At 64.8% G+C, this 24,425-nt stretch overlaps 4 protein-coding genes across 5 annotated transcripts in view; 2 read left to right on the plus strand and 2 right to left on the minus strand.

Annotated features, from left to right (window-relative positions):
* Window positions 1–5,861, plus strand: part of TMEM190 (transmembrane protein 190) — a gene marked incomplete at its 3' end in the record, with an annotated part of 23,580 nt that extends 17,719 nt beyond the window's left edge. The window contains exons 2-6 of the mRNA XM_084906937.1: window positions 475–711; window positions 2,512–2,547; window positions 3,516–3,641; window positions 4,523–4,628; window positions 5,687–5,861. Of these exons, the coding sequence (XP_084763063.1) occupies window positions 606–711; window positions 2,512–2,547; window positions 3,516–3,641; window positions 4,523–4,628; window positions 5,687–5,861 (549 nt within the window). The 5' untranslated portion in view covers window positions 475–605. The remainder of the gene's footprint in view (window positions 1–474; window positions 712–2,511; window positions 2,548–3,515; window positions 3,642–4,522; window positions 4,629–5,686) is intronic.
* A 1,481-nt stretch (window positions 5,862–7,342) lies between these two features.
* Window positions 7,343–10,212, minus strand: TMEM238 (transmembrane protein 238). Its single transcript, XM_084906634.1, has 2 exons — window positions 9,614–10,212; window positions 7,343–7,460 (listed from the first exon to the last, which is right to left on the minus strand). The coding sequence occupies exon 1, from the start codon at window positions 10,143–10,145 to the stop codon at window positions 9,624–9,626; it is 522 nt and encodes a 173-aa protein (XP_084762760.1). The 5' UTR covers window positions 10,146–10,212; the 3' UTR covers window positions 7,343–7,460; window positions 9,614–9,623.
* A 1,293-nt stretch (window positions 10,213–11,505) lies between these two features.
* RPL28 (ribosomal protein L28) lies at window positions 11,506–14,594 on the plus strand. 2 transcript variants are annotated; one of them, XM_084906640.1, is made up of 4 exons: window positions 11,506–11,622; window positions 11,995–12,083; window positions 12,187–12,310; window positions 14,338–14,594. In XM_084906640.1, exons 1-4 carry the CDS (start codon window positions 11,547–11,549, stop codon window positions 14,544–14,546), a joined length of 498 nt encoding a protein of 165 aa, XP_084762766.1. In that variant the 5' UTR covers window positions 11,506–11,546; the 3' UTR covers window positions 14,547–14,594. The 2 variants fall into 2 exon arrangements, with proteins under 2 accessions (XP_084762766.1, XP_084762767.1); XM_084906641.1 differs by having other exon boundaries at window positions 11,617–11,901.
* Window positions 14,595–18,334: 3,740 nt separating this feature from the next.
* Window positions 18,335–21,990, minus strand: UBE2S (ubiquitin conjugating enzyme E2 S). The gene is made up of 4 exons (XM_084906612.1): window positions 21,769–21,990; window positions 21,011–21,158; window positions 19,654–19,844; window positions 18,335–18,769 (listed from the first exon to the last, which is right to left on the minus strand). Exons 1-4 carry the CDS (start codon window positions 21,769–21,771, stop codon window positions 18,452–18,454), a joined length of 660 nt encoding a protein of 219 aa, XP_084762738.1. The 5' UTR covers window positions 21,772–21,990; the 3' UTR covers window positions 18,335–18,451.
* Between the last annotated feature and the right edge of the window lie 2,435 nt (window positions 21,991–24,425).

Genomic DNA, 24,425 nt, shown 5'->3' on the forward strand with positions numbered 1-24,425 from the left:
GAAAGGAGGGCAAGAAAGGCAGCTTTGGCTGGTGTGGCTCAGTGGATAGAGCGTCTGCCTGTGGACTGAAAAGTCCCAGGTTCCATTCCGGTCAAGGGTATATTCTGGGTTGAGGGCTCAATCCCAAGTGGGGGTGTGCCAGAGGCAGCCGGTCAGTGATTCTCTCTCATTACTGATGTTTCTATCTCTCCCTCCCTCTCCCTTCCTCTCTGAGATCAATAGAAATATTTATGTATATTTATTTTAAAAATGCATTTTATTGAGTTTTCACAAAGAGGAAGGGAGAGGGATAGGGAGTTAGAAACATCGATCAGCTGCCTCCTGCACACCCCACACTGGGGATGTGCCTGCAGCCAAGGTACATGCCCTTTTCCGGAATGGAACCCGGGACCCTCGAGTCCACAGGCCGAAGCTCTATCCACTGAGCCACACCAGTTAAGATATCAATAAAAAAAATTTTTTTTTAAAAAGAAGGAGAGGCAGGACTGGGGAGTCCCAGGCAGAAGTGGAGACGGAGCCCTGGGTGAGGACCAGGCGGATGGCACCCCAAGGAGACTGGACCGGCGGAGGCCAGCCCTGAGGCTGGGGGCCACGGGGCTGAGGCCATGATGGGGGCTCAGGGCGCCCTCCGGAGGGTGCCGGGGGCCCCTGCTCCTGTGCCGGCCCCAGGCCCCGGGCCAGGCGGGGCTGACAGGCGTGTGAGGTCAGCAGGTCCGAGGCTGTGTGTGTGAGTGTGTGTGTCCGTCTGTCTGTCCCTGGGGGGTCCTGTCTGGCCTCTGGGGGGTGACGGGGCAGGCGGGCCGCAGAGGCAGCCCAAACCTGTCATTAGCGGTGAGGGCCCTGACGGAGGCCCCCCCAGGCCCGCCGCGGCCGGCCGGCGCCCCCGCCCCTCCCCCTCCTTGATTCCCTGAGGAATCCCGGATTTGGAAGCGGGTCCGGTGATGTTGACACAGGAAATGGTCAGCAGCTGCCCGGCCTCGGCCCGCAACCCCCTGACCCCCACCCCCGGCCCCCCGCGGAGCCCCCTCTGACCGGTGTCATCTCTGACGGAGGCTCGGGCCCACTCAGCCCCCCAGGATGTTTATAGAGGCCGGCCAGTCAGCCCGGGGCTTCCCCAGACAGGCCGGGCTCCGGAGTGACCCTCCGACCACTCCCCCAGACCAACACGGCCCCCCTCCCCCGACCCATCCCGGCCCCCCTCCCCCGACCCATCCCGGCCCCCCTCCCTCCGACCCAGGCCCCCAGCCCTCCTCCCCCGACCCATCCCGGCCCCCCTCCCTCCGACCCAGGCCCCCAGCCCTCCTCCCCCGACCCATCCCGGCCCCCCTCCCCCAGACCAACCCGGCCCCCCTCCCTCAGACCCACTCCCGGCCCCCCTCCCCCCGACCCAGGCCCCCAGCCCTCCTCCCCCAGACCCACTCCGGCCCCCCTCCCTCAGACCCAGGAGCCCAGCCCTCCTCCCTCAGACCCAGGAGCCCAGCCCTCCTCCCTCAGACCCAGGAGCCCAGGCCCCAGCCCTCCTCCCTCAGACCCAGGAGCCCAGGCCCCCAGCCCCTCCTCCCTCAGACCCAGGAGCCCAGGCCCCCAGCCTCCTCCCTCAGACCCAGGAGCCCAGGCCCCCTGCCCTCCTCCCTCAGACCCAGGAGCCCAGCCTCCAGCCTCCTCCTCCCTCAGACCCAGGAGCCCAGGCCCCCAGCCCTCCTCCCTCAGACCCAGGAGCCCAGGCCCCCTGCCCTCCTCCCTCAGACCCAGGAGCCCAGGCCCCCAGCCCTCCTCCCTCAGACCCAGGAGCCCAGCCTCCAGCCTCCTCCTCCCTCAGACCCAGGAGCCCAGGCCCCCAGCCTCCTCCTCCCTCAGACCCAGGCCCCCAGCCCTCCTCCCTCAAACCCAGGAGCCCAGGCCCCCAGCCCTCCTCCCTCAGACCCAGGAGCCCAGGCCCCCAGCCTCCTCCCTCAGACCCAGGCCCCCAGCCTCCTCCCTCAGACCCAGGCCCCCAGCCCTCCTCCCTCAGACCCGGGGGCCCAGGCCCCAGCTTGCTGGGCGGCCTCAGCGTACTGACCCCTGGCTCTGCGGCGAGGGCTCTGGGCCCCCTCCTGGAAGCCCCTGTGGGTCAGGAGGAGGCTGACACCCCCAACCACCCACTCTCCCCCGGCACTCAGACCTGGGAGGCCTGCCCACCCCAGAGGCCCTCCACCGGCTCCTCAGGAAGCAGCCACTGTGACACCCCTTCCTGCCCTCCCGGGGCCCAGGGGCCCCCTGGCAACAGAACTTAGAACCCGGGCGCTGGGCGGGCAGGCAGGCGGGCCCCGCTGTTGCTGGGGGATGGCCTTCGGGGTCTCAGCCAGAGGCCCCAGGAGTCCGGGGAGGAGACATGGTGGGCTGGGGGGTCCCAGCCTTGAGCCTCTTCCTGGCGATGCAGGGCTCAGTAGGTGAGGGGCCCGGAGAGGGGCAGGGGCTGAGCGGGGCCGCCGCGGCCCCCACGGGCGCCTGAGGCCTCTCTTTCCTCCGCAGATGGGAACGGGATCCAGGGATTCTTCTATCCGTGGAGTGAGCGGAGGCCGGCCCTGGGCTCCCACAGACGGGGAGGGGCTGGGGGCCTGGGCTCCTGGGTCTGAGGGAGGAGGGGCTGGAGGCCTGGGCTCCTGGGTCTGAGGGAGGAGGGGCTGGGGGCCTGGGCTCCTGGGTCTGAGGGAGGAGGGCTGGGGACCTGGGCTCCTGGGTCTGAGGGAGGAGGCTGGGGTCTGGGCTCCTGGGTCTGAGGGAGGAGGGCTGGGGGCCTGGACTCCTGGGTCTGAGGGAGGAGGGGCTGGGGGCCTGGGCTCCTGGGTCTGAGGGAGGAGGGCTGGGGCCTGGGCTCCTGGGTCTGAGGGAGGAGGGCTGGGGGCCTGGGCTCCTGGGTCTGAGGGAGGAGGGCTGGGGGCCTGGACTCCTGGGTCTGAGGGAGGAGGGGCTGGGGGCCTGGCTCCTGGGTCTGAGGGGAGGAGGGCTGGGGGCCTGGGCTCCTGGGTCTGAGGGAGGAGGGCTGGGGCCTGGGCTCCTGGGTCTGAGGGAGGAGGGCTGGGGGCCTGGGCTCCTGGGTCTGAGGGAGGAGGGCTGGGGGCCTGGGCTCCTGGGTCTGAGGGAGGAGGGCTGGGGGCCTGGCTCCTGGGTCTGAGGGAGGAGGGCTGGGGGCCTGGGCTCCTGGGTCTGAGGGAGGAGGAGGGCTGGAGGCCTGGGCTCCTGGGTCTGAGGGAGGAGGCTGGGGGCCTGGGCTCCTGGGTCTGAGGGAGGAGGCTGGGCCTGGGCTCCTGGGTCTGAGGGAGGAGGGCTGGGGGCCTGGGCTCCTGGGTCTGAGGGAGGAGGCTGGGCCTGGGCTCCTGGGTCTGAGGGAGGAGGCTGGGCCTGGGCTCCGGGGTCTGAGGGCGGAGGCTGGGCCTGGGCTGGGTCAGGCGGAGCCCGCACCAGGCAGAGCTGGGTGTGTGCCTGGGCTCCTGCGCCCGCGGCCCTGGGTGGGCTCTGACAGCCCCTGCCCGCAGGCTGTGAGGGAGATGTGTGGAACCGGGAGAGCTGTGGGGGGCAGGCGGCCATCGAGAACCCCAATCTGTGTCTGCGCCTGCGATGCTGCTACCGGGACGGCATCTGCTACCACCAGCGGCCGGACGGTGAGTGCGGGGCGGGGCGGGGGCCGGCCGGGCCGGACGGTGAGTGCGGGGCGGGCGGGGGCCGGCCGGGCCGGACGGTGAGTGCGGGGCGGGCGGGGGCTGGCCGGGCCGGACGGTGAGTGCCGGGTGGGCCGGGCCGGGCCGGACGGTGAGTGCGGGGCGGGCGGGGGCCGGCCGGGCCGGACGGTGAGTGCGGGGGCGGGCGGGGGGCCGGCCGGGCCGGACGGTGAGTGCGGGGCGGGCGGGGGCGGGCCGGGCCGGACGGTGAGTGCGGGGCGGGCGGGGGCTGGCCGGGCCGGACGGTGAGTGCGGGGCGGGCGGGGGGGCGGGCCGGGCCGGACGGTGAGTGCCGGGTGGGCCGGGCCGGGCCGGACGGTGAGTGCGGGGCGGCGGGGGCTGGCCGGGCCGGACGGTGAGTGCGGGGCGGGCGGGGGGCGGGCCGGGCCGGACGGTGAGTGCCGGGTGGGCCGGGCCGGGCCGGACGGTGAGTGCGGGGCGGGCGGGGGCTGGCCGGGCCGGACGGTGAGTGCGGGGCGGGCGGGGGCTGGCCGGGCCGGACGGTGAGTGCGGGGCGGGCGGGGGCGGGCCGGGCCGGACGGTGAGTGCGGGGCGGGCGGGGGGCGGCCGGGCCGGACGGTGAGTGCGGGGCGGGCGGGGGGCCGGGCCGGACGGTGAGTGCGGGGCGGGCGGGGGGCGGCCGGGCCGGACGGTGAGTGCGGGGCGGGCGGGGGGCCGGGCCGGACGGTGAGTGCGGGGCGGGCGGGGGCGGGCCGGGCCGGACGGTGAGTGCGGGGCGGGCGGGGGGGCGGGCCGGGCCGGACGGTGAGTGCGGGGCGGGCGGGGGGGCGGGCCGGGCCGGGCTCACGGCTGTGTCTGTGCAGAGAACATGCGGCTGAAGCACCTGTGGGCGCTGAGCTGGACGTGCGCGGCGCTGCTGTTCGTGATCTTCAGCGTCCTGCTGTACTGGCGAGTGGGCTGGGGGCGCCGGCCAGCAGGAGGGGGGGGAGGGGGGGAAGAGAGAGGGGGAGGGAGGAGGAGGAGGGGGAGGGAGGGGAGGAGGGGGAGGGGGAGGAGCAGGAGGAGGGAGGGGGAGGAGGGGGAGGGGGAGGGGGAGGAGGGGAGGGGAGGAGCAGGAGGAGGAGGGGGAGGAGGAGGAGGGGGAGGAGGGAGAAGGAAGAGGAGGAGGGGAGGAGGAGGAGGGGAAGGGGGAGGGGGAGGAGGAGGGGGAGGAGGAGGAGGGGAAGGGGAGGGGGAGGAGGAGGGGGAGGAGGAGGAGGGGGAGGGGGAGGGGGAGGAGGAGGGGGAGGAGGAGGAGGGGAAGGGGGAGGGGGAGGAGGAGGGGGAGGAGGAGGAGGGGAAGGGGAGGGGGAGGAGGAGGGGGAGGAGGAGGAGGGGGGAGGAGGAGGGGGAGGAGCAGGAGGAGGAGAGGAGGAGGAGGGAGGGGAGGAGGCGGAGGGAGGGGGGGAGGCGGAGGGGGAGGGGGGGAGGGGGAGGGGGAGGGGGAGAGGAGGAGGAGGGAGGGGAGGAGGGGGAGAGGGAGGAGGAGGACGGGGAGGGGAGGAGGGGGAGTGGGAGGGGGAGGGGGGAGGGGGAGGAGGAGGAGGAGGAGGGGGAGGGGGAGGGGGAGGAGGGGGAGGAGAAGAGGAGGGGGAGGGGAGGAGGGGGAGGGGGAGGAGGAGGGGAGAGGAGGGGGAGGGGGAGGGGGAGGAGGGGGAGGAGAAGAGGAGGGGGAGGGGAGAGAGGCGGAGGGGGAGGAGGGGGAGGAGAAGAGGAGGGGGAGAGGAGGAGGGAGGGGGGGAGGAGGAGGAGGAGGGGGGAGGGGGAGGGGAGGGGAGGAGGGGGAGGGGGAGGAGGGGGAGGAGGGGAGGAGGAGGGGGAGAGGAGGAGGAGGGGGGAGGAGGAGGGAGGGGAGGAGGAGGAGGGGGGGGGGAGGGGGAGGGGGAGGAGGGGAGGGGCAGAGGAGGAGGGGAGGAGGGAGGGGGAGGCAGGGAGGGAGGAGGCTGGCAGGGGGCGCGGGCGGGCGGGGCTGAGCGTGCTCCCCGCAGGTGGGTGAAGAGCCTCCCGGCCAAGGGGAAGCTGTCGCGCCGCCCCACGCCCTGGCAGTCCACCTCCGCGCAGGCGAAGAAGAAGACCAAGTCCCAGGCCAGCAGCCAGGCGGCCAGCAGGTCTGCGAAGGACGCCTCGGCCACGGAGGCGGAGGACACGGCGGGGGAGGGGTAGGGCGCCCGAGGGCCCCTCAATAAAGGCGTAGAATGCAGCCCTGGCCGGCTTCCGCGGCTGACCGCGACCCTGGGGACCGAGGTCAGGGTTCGATTCCCGGCAGGGGCACAGGGCTCGGGCTGTGGGCTCGGTCCCCAGGGTGGGGCGTGCAGGAGGCGGCCGGTCCTCGATTCTCTCCCGTCGCGGATGTTTCTCTCCCTCTCCTTCCTCTCCCCGCCTCCCCGCAAAGAAAAAAAAAATTTAGAAAAAGAATAAAGATGGCTCAATGGGTGTGGCTCAGTGGTTGAGCATCAACCTAGGAACCAGGAGGTCCCGGTTCGATTCCCAGACAGGCCACGGGCCCAGGGTACAGGCTCCATCCCCAGTGGGGGGCGTGCAGGAGGCAGCCCATCCATGGTTCTCTCACCTTTGATGTTTCTCTCTCCCTCTTCCTTCTTCTCTGAAATCAATATAAAAAAATATTTTTTTAAAAACAAGAGAAGAAAAAAGACTAAAGACAGAGCGTACAGACACCTGGTTCTCTTTGCTGAGAGCCATGGGACCTGGAGGCACGGGGTCTGTGTATGTGTGGGGGGGCGGTGGTGAGTGGCAGGGCTTGGGCAGTATAGGGGGTCTGGGCGGAGGGAGTTAGGGGTGGTCTGAACCAGGCTGAGGGGGGCTGACACCCCAGCTCCCGGCCATGGGCCTCCCAGCATTCCCCAGTGGGAACAGTGTGTGTGTGTGTGGGGGGGGGGGGGGGGGGCCTTGCAGAATGTGAGCCTCCTCTTGCACCCCCCCCCCCAACAACCTGACCTCTCAGAGCCCCGGGGTCCAGCAGACGCTTTCTGGGACCCGGGATACAGTTCCATCAGCCACCTGAACCCTGACCCTCCTTGCCCCCTCCCCCTCTCAGCACCAGAGCCACCCCCACCCCCTCCCTCTGTCTCCCCGCCTCCCCTCCAATAAGCATCTTTGCAGGTCTGATTTGCCCCTCGCTTTGCTTCTAGGATAAGGTGACCAGACGTCCTGATTTTTAACAACCTGTCCCTCGGGGTTTTATTTTTATTCATTTTTTAAAAAAATGTTATTGATTATGGTCTCTCGTCATTGTCCTCATCCCCCCATGCCCATCCCAAACCCCTCCCCACATATGCCCCCGCCCCCCTCCCCGTTGTCCATGGCCGCTGGCCAGGCCCATCGGCGCGCACACAAGTCCTTTGGTTGATAATCGGGACTATTTGTTGTTGTTGTTGTTGTTTTTTAATTGGGGCTGTTTTTAAATGCCATGGGACGTGGGACAAATTGGTAGAAATGGTCACCTTATTCTCGGAGGGTCCCGGGTGGGGGCGTCTGGGCCCAGAGGGTGGGTCTGGGCTGGAGAGCCCGCCCCGCTGGGCGCCCTGTCCCGGGGCCTGGGCATGCTCACACGCATGTGGCTGGACCCAGTCCCCTCAGCCGCCCGCCCCGCCCCGGAGGCGCCCGCCCAGAGAGACAGGCGGAGCTGGGAGGCAGTCCTTTATGCAGGCGACAGGGAGCATCCTGGTGGGGAGGCGTCCTGAGGCCACGGGAGGGGGGCAGCTGCTCTCAGTCTGGTCCTCACAGGGGCATCCTTGGCTTTGTCTGCAGGAGGGCGGGAGGGAGGTGTCAGTGGCTGCTGGGGACCCCAGAGCCCTGAGTTCTCTGCACCCACCACCCAGTGGGCCAGGGGACCCCGGGGAAGCCCTGTCCCCCCGCGTCAGCCCCTCACCCTCTGCCTGAGGCCGGCCCAGGTCTCCTCACCCCTCCGCGCCCCGATGGCTGCAGTGCCCAGGTGGCTTTCACTCACGGACACGGCGGTCCAGGTGGGGACCGAGACCAGGAGAGACAGGTGCAGGGACAGAGATGTGGGAGACAGGGGGAGAGAGAGGGAGAGAGAGAGAGAGAGAGAGAGAGAGAGAGAGAGACTGAGAAGACGGGACAAGTGACAAAGGGTGGGTGCATGGCCACGGAACTAATGTTGGTCGCGGCGTGGGAGGAGAGGCACTGGAGCCAGGACCTGTGGGTCCTTCTGTTAAAATTCATGACCTTCCCATGAGGAGGAGTTCTGTGTCTGAATCCCATCCACCCACCCATCAACCCATTCATCCACTTATCCATCCATCCATCCATCCATCAGCTGCCTCCTGCACACGCCCCACTGTGGATGTGCCCACAACCAAGGTACATGCCCTTGGCTGGAATCGAACCGGGGACCTGTCAGTCCGCAGGCCAACACTCCCGTCAGGGCTAGACTTTCTTTTTCTTTTCTTTTTAGAAAATCCTTGCCCAGGGATACCTTTCCATTGATTTTCAGGGAGAGTGGAAGAGAGAGGGAGAGACAGAGAGAAAGATGGATGTGAGAGAGAAACAATGGATCGGTTGCCTCCTGCATGAGCCACAACCAGGGCTGGGGCCAGGGGGAGCCTGCTACAGAGGTACGTGCCCCTGACCCAAATTGAACCCAAATCGAACCCAGGGCCCTTTGTTTCTCAGGCGGGCGCTGATCCACTGAGCGGAACCAGCTAGGGCTAGACTTTCTTTTTGGAAAAAAAAATATTTTTTATTGATTTCTGAGAGGGAGATGGAAAGAGAAACATTCTCATCATTGATCGGCTGTCTCTTGCACGCCCCCTATTGGGGATTGAGTCCGCAACCGGGGCATGTGCCCTTGAGCGGAAGCAAACCAGGGACTCACTCTTCAGTCCACACACAGGACAGCGCTCTATCCTCTGAGCCACACCAGCTAGGGCTCTCCTTACACCTTTGGTCAGGAGAATCCCAGCTGTGTGCCCTTGGGCAAGAGGTGGCACCAGCCCTAACCGGTTTGGCTCAGTGGATAGAGTGTTGGCCTGCGGGCTCAAGGGTCCCAAGTTCAATTCTGGTCAAGGGTGTGTACCTTGGTTGCAGAAACATATCTAGTGGGGCGTGTGCAGGAGGCAGCTCAGCTGAACGAGGTTTCTCTCTCTCCGATGTTTCTAGCTCTCTATCTCAAGGTGCCTCCCATGTCTGCACTCCTGCCTGCCCGCTCCCCCCATCCCCAGGGACTCTGCTGCTCTGTCTGGGCCTGGGTGTCTCTTGCTCCATGGACTCTATCTCTCTTTAAAAAATAATATATTTTATTGATTGTTTATAGAGGAAAGGAGAGGGGTAGTTAGAAACATCGACCAGCTGCCTCCTGCACACCTCCTACTGGGGAAGTGCGCGCAACCAAGGTACATGCCCTTGATCGGAATCGAACCCGGGACCTTTCAGTCCGCAGGCCGACCCTCTATCCACTGAGCCAAATAGGTCCGGCAGTTTTTTGTGTTTTTGTTGTTATTATTATTATTATTTTATTGATTTCAGAGAGGAAGAGGAGAGAGAGCAACACGAATGATGAGAGGGAATCTCATTGACTGGCTGCCTCCTGTACACCCCCCACTGTGGATCGAGCCCGTAACCAAGGCACGTGCGCCCTTGACCGGAATCGAACCTGGGACCTTTCAGTCCGCAGGGCGATGCTCTGACGCTCTAACCATTGAGCCACACCAGCCAGGGCATGGTCTCTCTCTCTGTCTCTCTCTCTCCCCCTCCCTCCCTCCCTCCCTCCCCCCTGGGTCTCCCTCATCCCACCTCCCCCGAAGCCCCGCCCTCCTCCCGGCCCCTCCCTCCCTCCATCGCCCTCCCAGGTCCCTCCACCTCTCCATCCCCTCTCCCCCCCCCCCCAGCTCCGCCCCTCGGCCCCTCCCCGCCCCGCCCCGCCCCGGGCCGCTCACCTCGGGGGGCTCAGTCGGAGCCGGCGCCCGTGGACCCGGCCTCGAGCGTGGCGAGCTGCAGGCGCACGCGGCGGGAGCCGGGCGGGGGCGCGCGGGGGGCGCGGCCGGCGCCCCGGGCCCCGGGCGCGCGCGGGCCGGCGGCGGCGGGCGCGGACCAGCGGCGGGACAGCTTGCGCGCCAGGCGGGCGAGCGCCGAGGGCCGCAGGCCGTAGTCGCGCTCGAGCTCCTGGCGGGAGATCTCGATGTTGCCGGTGTACCAGAGGATCCAGCCCAGCAGGCTCACGAACACCAGCAGCGCGCCCGAGTAGATGAGCAGGTCGCCGAAGTCGCGGCCGCGCACCTGCAGCTGCGCGAACACGCCGGTCAGCAGCGCCGCCATGCCCGCCACGTCCAGCGCCACGGCCAGCAGCAGCGCCGCGCGGCAGCGGCCCAGCCCGGCGGCGGGGGGCGCGGACGTGGGCGCGGGCGCCGCGGACGGGGGCGCGGGGGGCGCGGGGCCCTGCGGGACGCTCACGGCCGCCGCCGCCGCCATGCCGGGCTCCGCGCTGGCTCCGGGCCGGCTGTTCCGGCGCCGCCCGCCCGGCGGGGCGGGGTCGGGGCCGGCGCCAGGTGCGCCCCGCAGCCGGCCAGCTGGTCATCGGAGCCGGCGGCGGCGGCGGGCCGGCCCTGGCCGGGGTTTCCGGTGCGGGGCCCGGGGCTGGGGGTGAGGGGGACCCCGCTGAGGTGTGTGTGGGGGGACCCCGAGGGCCCTGCACCCCCAAGTTGCAGAAGCAACACGTGGCCAGCGCTCAGGACGCGCTAACGGAGTCCGGGAGCGCAGGGCAGCGGGGCCCCGTTGTGTCCGCCCGGATCCAGCGCCTTCCGTGCACCCACGGCGGGGCCAGGTGGGGTCAACGCCAAGGGCCAGCCGAAGCCGGGTTTGCTCAGTGGATAGAGCGTCGGCCTGCGGACTGGGGGTGAAGGGGTGAGGGGGTAGATCCCAGGTTCGATTCCGGTCGTGGGCATGTGCCTCGGTTGGGGGCGCGTCCCCAGTGGAGGGTGTGCAGGAGGCGGCTGATGGGTGTTTCTCTCTCATTGATGTTTCTGGCTCTCTCTCCCTCCCCCATCCTCTCTGTAAAAAATTAATAAAAATATTTTTTAAAGAAGGAAATACGCAGAAAGTAGACTCGCAGGAAGTTTAATGGGGTGCAACATAGTGGGCTCAAGGGGAGGATGGGCAGGGGGCTGGGCGGCAGGTATGGGACCCCTAAAGGGAGGGACCAAGGGCTTTCCCAGGCAAATCCCTTTTCCTGCAAACAGGTCGCCCTGAGGGGAAACCCGCGCTCCCCGGGGGGCGGTCTGCGACGGGTGAGGTCTGGCTTCTTTCTAAACCCAGCGCTTGGAGAATTTATTCCAAAAGGACCCCGAAGAGGGGGAAACGAGGGGCCTGCCGCGGTTCTGAAGGTCCCCAATGTGCCCGAACAGACCCGAGCCCGGCAGGGGCCCATACGAAGGGCGGCCACCGTTTCCGAAGAGCATTTCCGGAGAGTTCCGAAGGCGCCCGAGCGGGCCTTCCGGCTACAGCCGAGCGCTCACGGAGAAGACCGGAAGCGCCGGGGACTCCGGGGCTGGGCTTAAAGAGTTCACGCACTCACACGTTCATTCATAAACATAAACCCCAAAACAAATGTTTGCTGAGCGCCCACCCTGTGCCAAGCGCTGGGTGAGCCATCCTAGGGGGAGAGGATGGACCGCTGACGAAAGGGCCGGACCCCGTCGGAAACCCAGTCCGTAGAGTTCCGGAAACAGCCGAGCGGCCCGGAACGCCTTCGGGTCTCCGGCCGAAGAGTTCCGAAGCTCCCGAACGAAGTCGGCGGAAGTAGCCGAACGTCGCCGAGCCGCCCAGGGGGCGGGGCCAGGAAGCCTCGAGCGCGTCCCCAGAGAGGAAACGGAAATGCGTATCGGTATTAAAGGCGTCGCCCCGCCCCTAGCGAGCCTCTTTCCGTCTCCGGCTGCCGCAGCGCGAGGAGGTGAGTGAGGCCTTGTGCTCCCCGCGTGGCCGCGTCCCGCGCCCCCCGCCCCGTGTTTGCCCCCCCGCCGGCCTTTCTCATCGCGCCCCTCGCGTCCTTGGCTTCCCCCCGGCCCCGCCACCGGAAGCCGCTGCGGATTCTCCCGTCCCCTTCTCCCCCCGGAGTTAGTCTCGGCGCCTAAGTTCAGCGCCTCCGCCTTAGGTCGTCCAGCCCCGCCTGGCAGATTGCTTGGCAGATCGCTTGGCGCTGTCTGCCCTCCGCTGGCCTTGCTTTCGCGAGGTCCCGGCTCACATCCCCCTCTGTTGTCCTGGGGGGGGCCCGGCGCCAGCCTGCGGCCCCCCTGGACACCTCCCGCGCCCCCTCTCCCCGCAGCTGCCGCCATGTCCGCCCACCTGCAATGGATGATCGTGCGGAACTGCTCCAGCTTCCTGATCAAGAGGAACAAGCAGACCTACAGCACCGTAAGCGCGGCCGGGACTCGTGGGGCGGAGGGAGGCACTTGGGCGGGCTCCGGGACCCCCCTCCCCCTTCACCCACCACCCGCCATGCGCCCTCCCTCCCCAGGAACCCAATAACCTGAAGGCCCGCAACTCCTTTCGCTACAACGGCCTGATCCACCGCAAGACGGTGGGCGTGGAGCCGGCGCCCGACGGCAAAGGCGTGGTGGTCATCATGAAGCGCCGATCCGGTGAGCGTTGCCCTGGCCCGGACCCACGTCGGGGCAGGGAGCTGTGGGTGGTCCGTGTTGGGCAAGGGGAGGAATTGTGCCCCTGGCACTCCGGGGGTCAGGGTGTATTCCTCGGGGAAGCTGCCCGCCCTCCGTGTGAGCTGGCCGGGTGTTTTTAACTTGCTTTGTCCTCTGCAAAGTGGAGGAATTCACAGGACCTGCCCTGTGTGTCCTGGTGGTAGTGGTTAGGCTGAAATTACAGGGCTGCTGTCCTCGCCAGGTTGGCTCGGTGGATAGAGCATCGGCCTGCGGACTGAAGGGTCCCAGGTTTGTTTCAGGGCAAGGGCATGTACCTTGGATGTGGGCACATCCCCAGTAGGGGGTGTGCAGGAGGCAGCTGGTTGATGTTTCTAACTCTCTTCTACCCCTCCGCTCTTCCTGTCTGTAAAAAAAAAAAATCATCTATAAAACATTAAAAAAAAGTTACAGGGTTTTTCAGGAGCCAGAGTTTTAAGGTTAAGTCCTCCAAACAGCCCAGCGTGGGGCAGGTGTCTCCATCTCTAATCCGGTGGGAAAATGTATGTAAATCCGGCGAGCCTCCCGCCAGCTCCCACTTGTAGGTGACAGGCTGGTTGGAAACAGCAGTTTGATACCCCCCCCCCCCCCCCATTTCTCTGGGCTCAAGGAGAGCATCCACCCCATAAACTGCCCCGTAGACATTCTGGTGTCTCAGGGGAGCTCGGGGGGTTCAGAGTCACGGCCTCGGGCTGCCAGCACGGCTGCTCCTTGCGGTGGTTTTTAAGAGGAACGAGCTTTCCCAGGTCCCGGCGAGGGCCAGGCTCTGTTTGGGGTCGGGTTTCAGCGTCCTGTTCACGGTCAGCAGTGGCCGTGGCCGTGGCCGTGGCCTGCCAGCTCCCGATGGCAGGGACCCGGCCCAACTGGAGGAAGAGGAGGAGGAGGTCCCAGTGGCTTCTCGGGCGTTCATGCTCCTCATTCTGGTGTGGTGGGTCCTAAAACCTTCCCTCAGACTGCCGAGTGGCCTTTCCCAGGCTGTCCGGAGCTAGACTGACCTGGGCAGCTACTGTGGGCCGTGCCCTGGGGCAGTGACTTAGCCATACCCCTGGCATGGGGTCCTTGGCTGAATTCTGGGCAGTGGTGCCCGGACTCCCTCTGCGCCAGGTCTCCCCAGCGTCAGGGCCAGGCCTCGGCTTGGCCTGTCAGACCCTCGTCCAGAGCTGGGGCCTGGGCCCAGGGGGCGGGGCAGGGAGAGGAGGCGCTGCAGGGCTCGGACTGGCAGTAACTGGCCAGTTCGGTGCCCAGTGCCCGCCTCACCCTGTGCCCAGGCTCAGGCGGCCTGGGTTCCGACAACTGTGTGTGTGACTGGACAGAAGGCCTCCCTCATCTGCTCAAGTGAGATGGTGGGCATTGCTGTGTCTCAGACACAGAGAGGAGGAGTTGCCATACCTGGTGGGGTGTCCCGGAAAAATTTATTTTTAAATATATTTTTAAAATATATTTATTGATATTTTACAGAGAGGGAGGGAGATGGATAGAGAGTTAGAAACATTGACCAGCTGCCTCCCTGCACAACCCCTACTGGGGATGTGCCCGCAACCAAGGTACATGCCCTTGACCTGAATCAAACCTGGGACCCTTCAGTCTGCAGGCCAAGGCTCTATCCACTGAGCCACACTGGTCAGGGCTTATGGTTTTTAAATATATATATTTTTAAATTGATTTAAGAGAGGAAGGGAGATAGAAATATCAATAATGTGAATCGTTGATTGGCTGCCTCCTGCATGCCCCCTGCTGGGGGTCGAGCCCACACGGGCATGTGCTGTTAACTGGAATCGAACCCGTGATCCTTCAGTCTGCTGGCCAGTGTTCTATCCACTGAGCCAAACCGGCCAGGCTGTCCGGGAATCTGGAGATGGAGCAGGCTGCCTGCCAGGCTCACAGCCAGGGCACTCGGTTCTCGGGGTGCCATGTGCCCTCGCCCCTGGGGGTGCCCAGGCCATCTGACGGACTCTGTCCACCCCCACCCCCAGGCCAGCGGAAGCCGGCCACCTCCTACGTGCGCACCACCATCAACAAGAACGCGCGGGCCACGCTGAGCAGCATCCGGCACATGATCCGCAAGAACAAGTACCGGCCGGACCTGCGCATGGCGGCCATCCGCCGGGCCAGCGCCATCCTGCGCAGCCAGAAGCCCGTGGTGGTGAAGAGGAAGCGGGCGCGCCCCACCAAGAGCTCCTGAGCACCCCCTCCCCAGACAATAAAGGCGGCGCGCTCGCCCCCGACCCTCTCCGGCCTCCAGTCTGTGTGTGTGTGTGTGTGACCCGGCCGTGGCTGCAGCGGTCAGCTGTCTCTGGGGGGCTCCCACGCCACGGGAGCCGGACAGCGGGTTGGGACTGGAGGGGCCGGATCGGGGCAGGGAGACCCTAGCGAGTAGGCCAGCACACGGGGCCGTCCGCTCACTGCACCTCCGCTCCAGCCCCGTCTGTGGCCAGTGGGGGGAGGAGTGGTTACCACCCGGGTCTTCTTTTTTAATTGATTTCAGGGAGCGAGAGAGGAATATTGAGAGAGAATCGTGGATCAGCTGCCTCCTGCATGCTTCCTCCTGGGGGTGGACCCTGTGACCCAGGCATGGGCCCTGACTGGGAATCGAACTGGTGGCCTCCTGCTCAGTGTGGGGTGTGCAGGAGGCAGCTGGTGGGTGATTCTCGTTGATGTTTCTATCTCCCTCCGAAATACAAAGTATATTTTAAAATATTCTGGCCTCTCACCACTCTCCTCACTTTTTACTCTCTGCCTGCGGGCCTCGAGTCTCTTGGTGTTGATCAACCTGTGATCACAGGTGTCAGCCACCAGCTGTGTGTCCGCAGGCAAGTAACTAGACCTCTCTGTGCATCTTGTCAAAATCCAGGGGGTTAGTGAACACAGTGCCCAGGTCAGAGCCTGCACATAGCGAGTGCTCCGGCTTTTAGTGGAGCAGCTGGGCCTCGTCTCATACATGCCCCGTGTGTGTATGTATACATACATACATACGTGTGTGGAATGGTCATTTCTCATCCAAGTACCCCAGACAGCCCAAAGCAGATGGCATCCCCACTCCACATACAGCAGCAGGTTTGTATTGGGGGACGGTCGCTGACATCACAGGGCCTGATAAGTTCTTTTTCCTACCTGCTCTGTGCCAGCCACTGCCCGAGGCCAAGGCCTACCATCAAAGAGGCCCCCCCCCTTGGTGACCCGTGGGGAGATGAATCCTGCTCCTGTCCCACTCCACAGTGCTGGTCAAGGGCCGCTGAGGACCCCTGCTGGGCTCGGGGCTGACCACGCCTCCAGCCCTCCCAGTGAGGGGAGGTGACCCTGCCCACGTCTTGCCAGACCTGTTGTCTTTCCTGGACGCAGCCTGCAACTTTGCCCAGAGCCTCCTGCAGTTCCCACACCTGCCAGTGCAGGGCAGACCCAGCAGAGCCACATCTGCCTCACTTCTCTGCACCCAGGTGTCCCCCCAGGGCATCTGCACTGGGAAGGTTATCCTTGACAGCATGGCGTGATATGAAGGATGGCGCACCTCTGCTATGGGTGTCAGGCAGGCGGCTAGGGCAGGGCAGGGCTGTAGGCTGATGGGGACCCTTACAGGGTACTGGACCCTGCTTGTTGATTAGAATATATATGTATATACCAATATATATTTATATGTGTATGTATAAGTGTATATGCATATTTACACACACACACACACATATATATATATATATATATAAATTTTAAGAGGAAGAGAGAAACATCAATTTGCTGTTCCACCCATTTATGCATTCATTGTTTTTTTTTTAAAAAACATAAACATATTGGAACTAGCTTTGTTTTGTTCATCCTCACCCAATTTGCTGTCTGTGCACTGAATGTAACTCTGGTTGAGTGTTGACTTATGAACCAAGAGGTCATGGTTCAATTTTTTTTTTTTTTTAAATATATTTTATTGATTTTTCACAGAGAGGAAGAGAGAGGGATCAGAGTTAGAAACATCCATGAGAGAGAGTCATCGACCAGCTGCCTCCTGCACACCCCCTACTGGGGATGTGCCCACAACCAAGGTACATGCCCTTGACCGGAATTGAACCCGGGACCTTTCAGTCCACAGGCCAACGCTCTATCCACTGAGCCAAACCGGTGCCGGCCGTGGTTCAATTCTAATTGATGTTTCTAACTCTCTATTCCTCTCCCTTCCTCTCTATAAAAAAAATCAAAAAAAAAAAAGAGTACTGGGTGTTGGGAAGAAAGGACTTGAGAAGGAGCCCTTTTTTTAAAAGATGCATATTTATTAATTTCAGAGAGGAAGGGAGAAGTAGAGAGAAACATCAATGAGGAAAATCATTGATCAGCCGCCTCCTGCATGCTCCCTACTGGGGATCGAGCCTGGAACCCCAGGTATGTGTCCTTGACTGGATTCAAACCTGAGATCAAACTGGCTAGGGTAAGGAAGCTATTTCTTGGTAGAAACTTTTGCCTTTAAAATGAACTATTCTTTGCTTTTTTTATTTTAGGGAGGGAGGAAAGGAGAGAAACATCGATGTGAGAAACATCATTTGGTTACCTCCTGTGTGCCCCCACCAAGGGCCAAGCCCACAGACTATGTGCCCTGACCCACACCTCCCAGTGCTGGGAGCCATGCTCCAAGCAACTGAACCATACTGGCCAGCGCTGTCTTTGCCTTAAAAAAAATAATAATAATAATAATAATAAAAAATCAGCCCTGGCTCAGTGGGTAGAGCATCGGCCTGCGGACTCAAGGGTCCCAGGTTCAGTTCTGGTCCAGGACACATGCCTGTGGGGAGCATGCAGGAGGAGGCAAACTGATAAGTGCTTCTCTCTTATCATTGATGTTTCTCTCCCCCTTCCTCTCTGAAATTAACTTTTAAAAATGTTCTAAAAAGACCTCCCCACAAAAAGCGTCCCCATGCCCCTCCTTTGAGCCTCCCTGATCCCACACTGCCAACGACCTGACCTGCTTTCAGCCTCGAGGGTTAGTCTGGCCTCTTCTAGAATGCCATACAAATAGCACTGCATGTCTTACACTTTCAGCCTGTTAATAGTTGTGAGACTCATCCATTGTTCGCTGAGATTTCATTGTAGGAGTTCACAATTCCTTCTCAACTAGTGAACAAATGGGCCATTTCCAGTTTTTGCATTTTATGGCAGCTTTTCTTAAAATCCTCACCCAAGGATGTTTTTTAAATTGATTTTAGAGGAAAGGGAGAGAGGAAAACTTAGGTCTGAGGTCTCCTGTATGCCCTGCCTGGGAATCGAACCCGCAACCTTTGGTGCATGGCCACCTGGTGGGGATTATGGTCATTTCTGACTCTGCCCTGGGGGCCCTACACACACCCACGGAATTATGGAGAATGGACAGGAAACGGGGGCAAAGCCTGAAGTATCGGGCAGTTCCTGCAGTCACAACGCCTGGTTAGCAGGGCGCACTCCAGCTGAGCCTCGGCAGACGGGGCCCAGGGGCTGAACACTGGAGGCCAGGACACGCCCCCCCCACCTGAAACCCACCACGACCTTGAGGAGGGACAGAAGGGCCTGTGGCAGGCCGGACCTCACCTGCCTGCACCCAGCAGCTCCCAGCACTGCTGGGGCTCTGACTACAGAGACCGGGAGACGGTGTCCGCTGTGCTGGCCGGGCCCGGTGACTTCTGCACACAGAGAGGACACACGTGCCTCATTCTAGGTACAAACCGTAAGGCCAGCGCTGGGTCTGCGTGTGCGGGCAGAACTTCGCTCAGTGGACAGACAGACAAGGCCTGTCAGGAAGAGCAAGGCTCCCTACACCTGTCACCCGGCTGGGCAGGCCCGGGCCCCTCCCCTCCCCATTCAAGATGGGATCTGACGAGGGGCTGTGACTACCCCCAGCGCCACAGACCAGAGGGGCCCCGGAGCTGAGGGCCCTGTGCGTGGACCCCATGTGGCACCGAGGGTGAAACGCCGGCTGCTCTGAGCCCCGGCAGGGCTGATCCGGGCACTAAGAGGCGCCACTGCTGCTTGCTTTTCCAACTTTATTTAGAAAAACAAATCCAGTCCCGGTGCCCCCTCCCCCACCCAGCCATAACTTAAATAACTTAGAGACAGAGGGTCGGGCGCGGAGGCCGCACCCTACAGCCGCCGCAGCGCCCGCTTCTTGTCCGTCTTCTTCTTGGCCGCCAGCTTCTTGTCGCGCTCGCCGGCGTGCTTCTTGGCCATGGGCCCCTCGGCGCCGCCCGGGCCCCCGGGGGCCGCGGGGTCGGCGGCGGCCTCGCCGGGCGGGGCGCGGCCGGCCTCGGGCCTGGCGCTGGGCCCGCCGGCGCCGCCGTGGATCTCGGTGAGCAGGCGGGCGCGGGCCGCGTACTCCTCGTAGTTCTCCAGCAGCAGGCGGCCCGCCTCCTCGTTGAGGGCGGACTCGGGGTTGGGGTGGATCAGCAGGCACTTGATGGTCTGCGGGGAGAGGGCCCGGTCAGGGGGCAGAGGCCAAAGACCAGAGACTGAGGGAGGGGCGTCCCGGACCGGAGCGAGGGGGCCGTCTGAGGCTCCAGCTCCTCTTAGGAAACCACGGGAAGAGGCGAGAACCAGAGCGGTCACCGGCCTGAACGGGCGCCCCAAGAGCAGCCACAGCCAGACAGGCCCCGATGTAAGGGCCCTCCACGGCCTCTAAAAGGCGGGGCCAGCCTGGCCCGTCACGGGGCCAGCACCTGGCCCAGCAGACATCACTGCGATGAGATAGATGAGCAGGCACCCGGCCTGCCCCTCATGGGCCCCTGGGGGTCATCAGAGGGTCATCCGAGTCCCGGGGAGAGGGGCTGAGGTCTGTTTACCTTGGCGCTCAGCCTCCCCGGGCCCTGCAGGAAGCCAACTCCCCGGCCTCCCAACCAGGCCCCAGGGGCTCGTTAACCTCCTCATGCGGGTGGGGAGGCAGCAGCCCGCCAGGCCCTCGGGGCAGGTGCAGTCCAGGCCGCCTCCATCTGCCTGTCCCTGGGCCCGCGCCCTGCTCTCCCCCCACCACACGCCAGGATTACCCGGGTCCCCGGGGCGCCATCGCCCCTGGCTGAGAAACGATGTCTGTGAGAACGTTCTGGAATGGCTGGGGACTGCACAGACTTGCTGACTACCAAACAGCCAGCCTTCAGAAGGGTCACATCCCGTCCCTCCCACCACCGGTTCCCACGGAGTGACCTGGGCCTGACCACCCTGTACGGTGTGGGCAGTGGGCAGTGTGCGGGGTGCGGGGTGCCGGGCCCCCGGCTGGGCCAGCTCCTGCTTTCCCCACACAGCCCCCCCCACAGAGCAAGGCCGCCCCCCCTCCCCGGCCCGCGCCCCCTCACCAGCAGCACGTGCCGGATGCCCAGCTCCGCCGTCCAGTCCCGCTTGAGCACGTTGACGCAGATCTCGCCGTTGGCGCCCACGTTGGGGTGGAAGATCTTGGTCAGGAAGTAGCCCTTGGGCGGGGAGGCGGGAAAGTCCTTCCCCAGCAGGAGTTTCATCCGGAACAGGCCTCCGGCGTACGGGGTCCCCTCTGGAGCGGGGCAGGGGCGGGTCAGGAGGCAGACAGGACCCCCAGCACCCGGTGAACCCCCAAAGCCGTTCCGGCTGTGATGCAAGTACCCTGCCGCCGCCTCCAGACGGGACCAGGACAGCCCCTCCCCCCCCATCACCCTGGTCTGCACCGGGACGCCTCTCCTCTCCCAAGTGCAGCCCCAGCCCCACTCCCTTCCCAGGAGGCACCGAGTGTCCTGGAAACATCCACCTGGACGCCCCGAGGGCGAGGGACAGCGGGTCTCAGACCACGCACTCTGCCCAGCCAAAAGGCCAAAAGGCCGTGGGTGTTCGGACCCAGGGCCTTCCTCCTGCCCAGTCCCAACATCTGAGCCTCCGCACCCTCCGCATGCAGCAGCCCGCCTCCAGGGCCGCCCATGGTCCCCACCGCACCGGTGCCCGCAGTGGCCGCCCGCCTCCAGCTCCTGTCCCCCCTCCCCTCCCCCCCCTTCCCCGAAGCCACAGTGAGCCTGCAGGGCCGTCACCCCTGCCTCACACCGGCCAACAGCTTCCTCTCCGAAGCCCTAGAGGCCCTGCTCCCTAAACGCCTCACGGGCTCTCCTTCTCTGCTTCCCGGAGTGTCCGATGCCCCAGTGCCATCCTCATGAAGCACAGCAGGACTCACCCCCCTGTGCCCCCCTCCTGACTGGCCCTTCGCCACCTTCCCCTGTGGAAGTCAGGAACAGGAAGGCAGTGCGTCTGAGCCCCCGGGCAGTCTGTGCGATGGGCCTCCACGTGTTCCACCTGTCACCCGGGACCCTGACCGCCCAGTGCCTGTCACAGCACAGAATCAGGTCCCGCCAAGCCCGCCTCCAGGCTGTGCTGCTGCTCTCACCCCTGGGACAGCCTCTCGCCACCCCCTGGACCCCGGCCCCCCGGAGGTCCTGGGGACCCTCTGACAGCCCCGCCCCGCCCCAGGGAAGGTCCCCTCAAATGCCCCCGTGGCCACCAGGCTGTCTCCCTACAGACATGCAGGCGGTTACTTGTCACTTGTGCTGTCCTGCCCTGCAGACCGGGCGCCTGCAGGGGACGAGGCCTGCCCCTCCCGGCTGCCATCGGGCCCCCCGGCTGACAGACCGCCCACAGGGGAGCTTCCTGCTCTCGTCCGTCACCGAGCACGCCCCTCCCTGCCCGCCCCACACTCACCAGGGCCCTCGATGGTGACCTGCAGGTCCGTGAGGTCTTCTTCGTTGGGGAAGACCTTGATGCCGTCGGGAGGGTCCGTGGTCAGCGTGGTCACCTCCTTGTACACCAGGCGGATGATGTGGGGGGGCAGGTTCTCCACGTTGGAGTTCTGGGCATGGAGAGGAGGAGGAGGTGAGCGGCCTGCAGACCTGGGACCCTGCCGGATGCTGTCCCAGGCTGTCAACCACCCGCGGCTGGCAGACCCCCGTCCTGGGGTGCTGCAGTCGGCCGCCCCAGGCTGAGCGCTCCTCCAAACGAAGGGGGTTCTCCGAGGGGGGCAGGCGGATGGCTCCATGGCCCCCCAGGAGCCTCCAAAGCCCGTCCGTAGCCCCGCAGCGGCCGCCAAGGATTCTGGATTAAGCCGAGGCCTACCTTGGCCGCCTACCCCACCTAATCTCGGTGAAATAACCCTGCAAACCCCGGCTCGGGCCTGGAGACGGCAGCGGGGCGTCCTTGCTCCCCGAACACCCACGGACAGGCCACAAAGCCCGGACTGCAGCCCCCGTCGCCCCGCGGCTCAGCCGGGCCTTCCCTCCAAGGGACCTGCGGGCCCGGGTTCCTGCCCCACCTACTGGAAGGCCGGTGGGCACATCCCCGTTTCGGGACCCCCCCAAGCAGGCCCCCCAAACCCCTAGGCCGCCCGCAAAGGGGCTCCCGAGACCCCGCCTCCTCCTCCAGGGGCCTACCACCGCCCCTCCGGGCCTGGCCGCGGAGCTCACCATGACTGCGGCCGGCCGGGGGCGGGTCCCCCCGGCCCCCTTCCTGCGTTCTCCGGGCCGCCGGCCGGGGCGGGGGGCCCAACTGCTGCCGCTGCGGCCCTGGCGAGGACCCGGCGGCTCCGCTCCGCTCCCCGCCGCCTCCGACGCCGCCGCGCACTTGGTCCGCAGGTACGCTCGCCCCAGGTGCCGGCCGCACTGAGCCGGCCGCGCGCGCAGCCGCCCTTTTATAGCTGCCCGAGGCCGCGCCCCCTCGCGCCTCCGGCGGGCGGGGCCTCGTCCCGTGACGTCAGCGCGCACGGTCCTCGGCGTTAGGCGCGCTTGCCCCGTTTCCCGTAAGTTTAGAGCGGAAGCAGGAGACGTTGGGGAGAGGGCCCGGAGCGGGCCGGCCGACTGGGACACGGGGGGTCGGAATGGGGACCCTCAGACTGCAGAGGAAATGAAAAGGGGTGGACGAGGCGGAAAGAACGCGAGAGGTGGCGCGGCCGCTGATTGGCCCGTTTGAATGCGACGCCACTAGGGCCGGCGTACGCACGCACGCCCTTACGCTCCGGAGGTTGCGCACGCGACTAACGGCCGGCAGGGGCGTCTGGGCGGGGCGAGGGCAGGCGGTGCTCGGGGGGTTTTAAACGGATGATGAGCGGCGCTCTGGCCAATAGGAACGAGCGATCCCGGGATGGCGTCACGAGGCTCACCCCGGCCGATTCTGGTAGGAAAAGGCGGTGCCGGGGGGCGGGCAGGATGGAGAGCGACCAATGGGGCCCTGCCCCGCACGGACCAAGCCGCTCACAGCCGGCTAAATCCGTCCGTTTTTTATGTATGCAAATGAGGTGCGCGCCGGAGGGGGGGGATTCCCGCGACACCGCCTCCTCAGCCCCGGGAGAGGGTGGGCGCTGGGATCGATCTACATTCCCCCCCCCCCCAGGCGCCATTTTGTATTGGTATGACCTATGACCTGTGTTCCCGTGTTGTGGAGACCAGTCAGGGCGGCCTCGAAGCCTGGGAAGCCTGTCCCTCCCATGTGTGACCCCTGACCCCTGCCAGGCCTACGTCACGCACGACGCCAGGTCTCAGTTATCGGTCGTGGGAAATGTGTGTGGCGAACTCTCGCGATGCTGGAGAAAGAAGGCAGCGTTCCCAGGTCTCGGCCTCCCGGGTCTGCACCGGAACTCGCCTTCCCTGTCCCGGAAGTGGATGTGTAGCTGCAGGGACAGGGGAGCATCTCCAGGCCTCAGTTACAAAATGGCCCAGCGGTTGGAAAGGGGGACCTGTGGTGACGCTGGGAGAGGAGGCCCAAGTGGCTTCACGGTTCATTAGGGCAGGGGGCCGGGGGCCCACGCCAGGGTCTCTCAGCCCAGCAAAGCCCGCCCCGAAGAGACCAGTGGCGACCAGATTGTGGACAAGGAGGCAGGAAGGCCCAGTGCCATCTACCGAAGTGCAGTCAGAAGCTGGGGGCTTAGCACGTCCCCCACGCCTGGCCTGTGCCCAGCAGCCGGGGCTGGAGCCTCCATGTGAGGAGCAAAGCCACTCCTGGCTCCCTGGGCTCCGGGGAGCTCTCCCCTTGGCCCAGAGCCTGGCCCTCCGTGCCCACCCGCTTAGCTCATCGCTCCAGGATGCACTAGAGAGGAAGGTTTTTGTTCGATTGTGTTTTTAAAAAATACATTTATTGATTTCAGAGAGGGAGAGGGAGATAGAAACATCAATGATGAGAATCATTGATTGGCTGCCCCCTGCACCTCTCCTAATGGGGATCAAGCCCACAAACCACGCATGAGCCCTTGACCAGAATCAAACCCGGGATCCTTCAGTCTGCAGGCCGACACTCCACCCACTGAACCAGACTGGCCAGGGCTCCGTTGATTTTTTTAGGAAGAACGGAAGGGCGGGAGAAACATAGATGCGAGAGAGACCCATTGATTGGTTGCCTCCCATACTCGCCCTGTCCTTGACCTGGAATGGAACCTGAGACCTTTCAGTGCAGGGCCAATGCTCTAACCACTGAGCGACCAGCTAGGGTACCGAAATGCACTGCCCACACGCCCCACCAGAAGGATGCACAGAGGCTGCAGGTTATAAGCCACACTGGGCCCCCACCCCTCTCCTGGGCCGCTCAGGGAGTCCCCATAAGCATGCAGCTGGAAACCCCAACCTTCCCAACAGAGACTGTGAGCCTGGGGTCAGGAAAACATGTTTATTCCAAAAATACCAGCTTGCAGCCCAGCTGGCTGTCCTCACAGGACCTGGGGGGCAGTCTGGTGCCGGTCAGGGGGCAGGAGGAGGCAGCGCTGGGAGGGTCTTCTGGTCCAGGACTGGTTACCTTCCTGTCTCTGCAGCGCCCCCCACTGCCCGCGATCGGAAGGGCAAGGGTGCGTGTGCGTGTGCGTGGGAGCGTGGGAAGACTCAGATGGTGAGGCCCCGGCTCCAGAAGCATCCGGGGATTGGGCGGGACACGCCCACTTCCTCGCCTCCTCGGACCTCTCCTCACTATGGCTTATTTGAGATAAGAGGCCAGAGCCCCAGAGTGGGGGCGAAATAGCTGGAGTCCAGAAGAGAGCAAGTCGAGGGGGGCATACAAAAGCTGCAGGGCCCGGAGCCCCCCAGGCGGGGGGGCTGGAGAAAGCGGAGCGCTTGGGGGTGGGGAGGGGAGGGGCAGGGGCTCA

Source organism: Pipistrellus hanaki, assembly GCF_964339955.1.
Source record: "Pipistrellus hanaki genome assembly, chromosome: 15".
NCBI classification, from domain to species: Eukaryota; Metazoa; Chordata; class Mammalia; order Chiroptera; family Vespertilionidae; genus Pipistrellus; species Pipistrellus hanaki.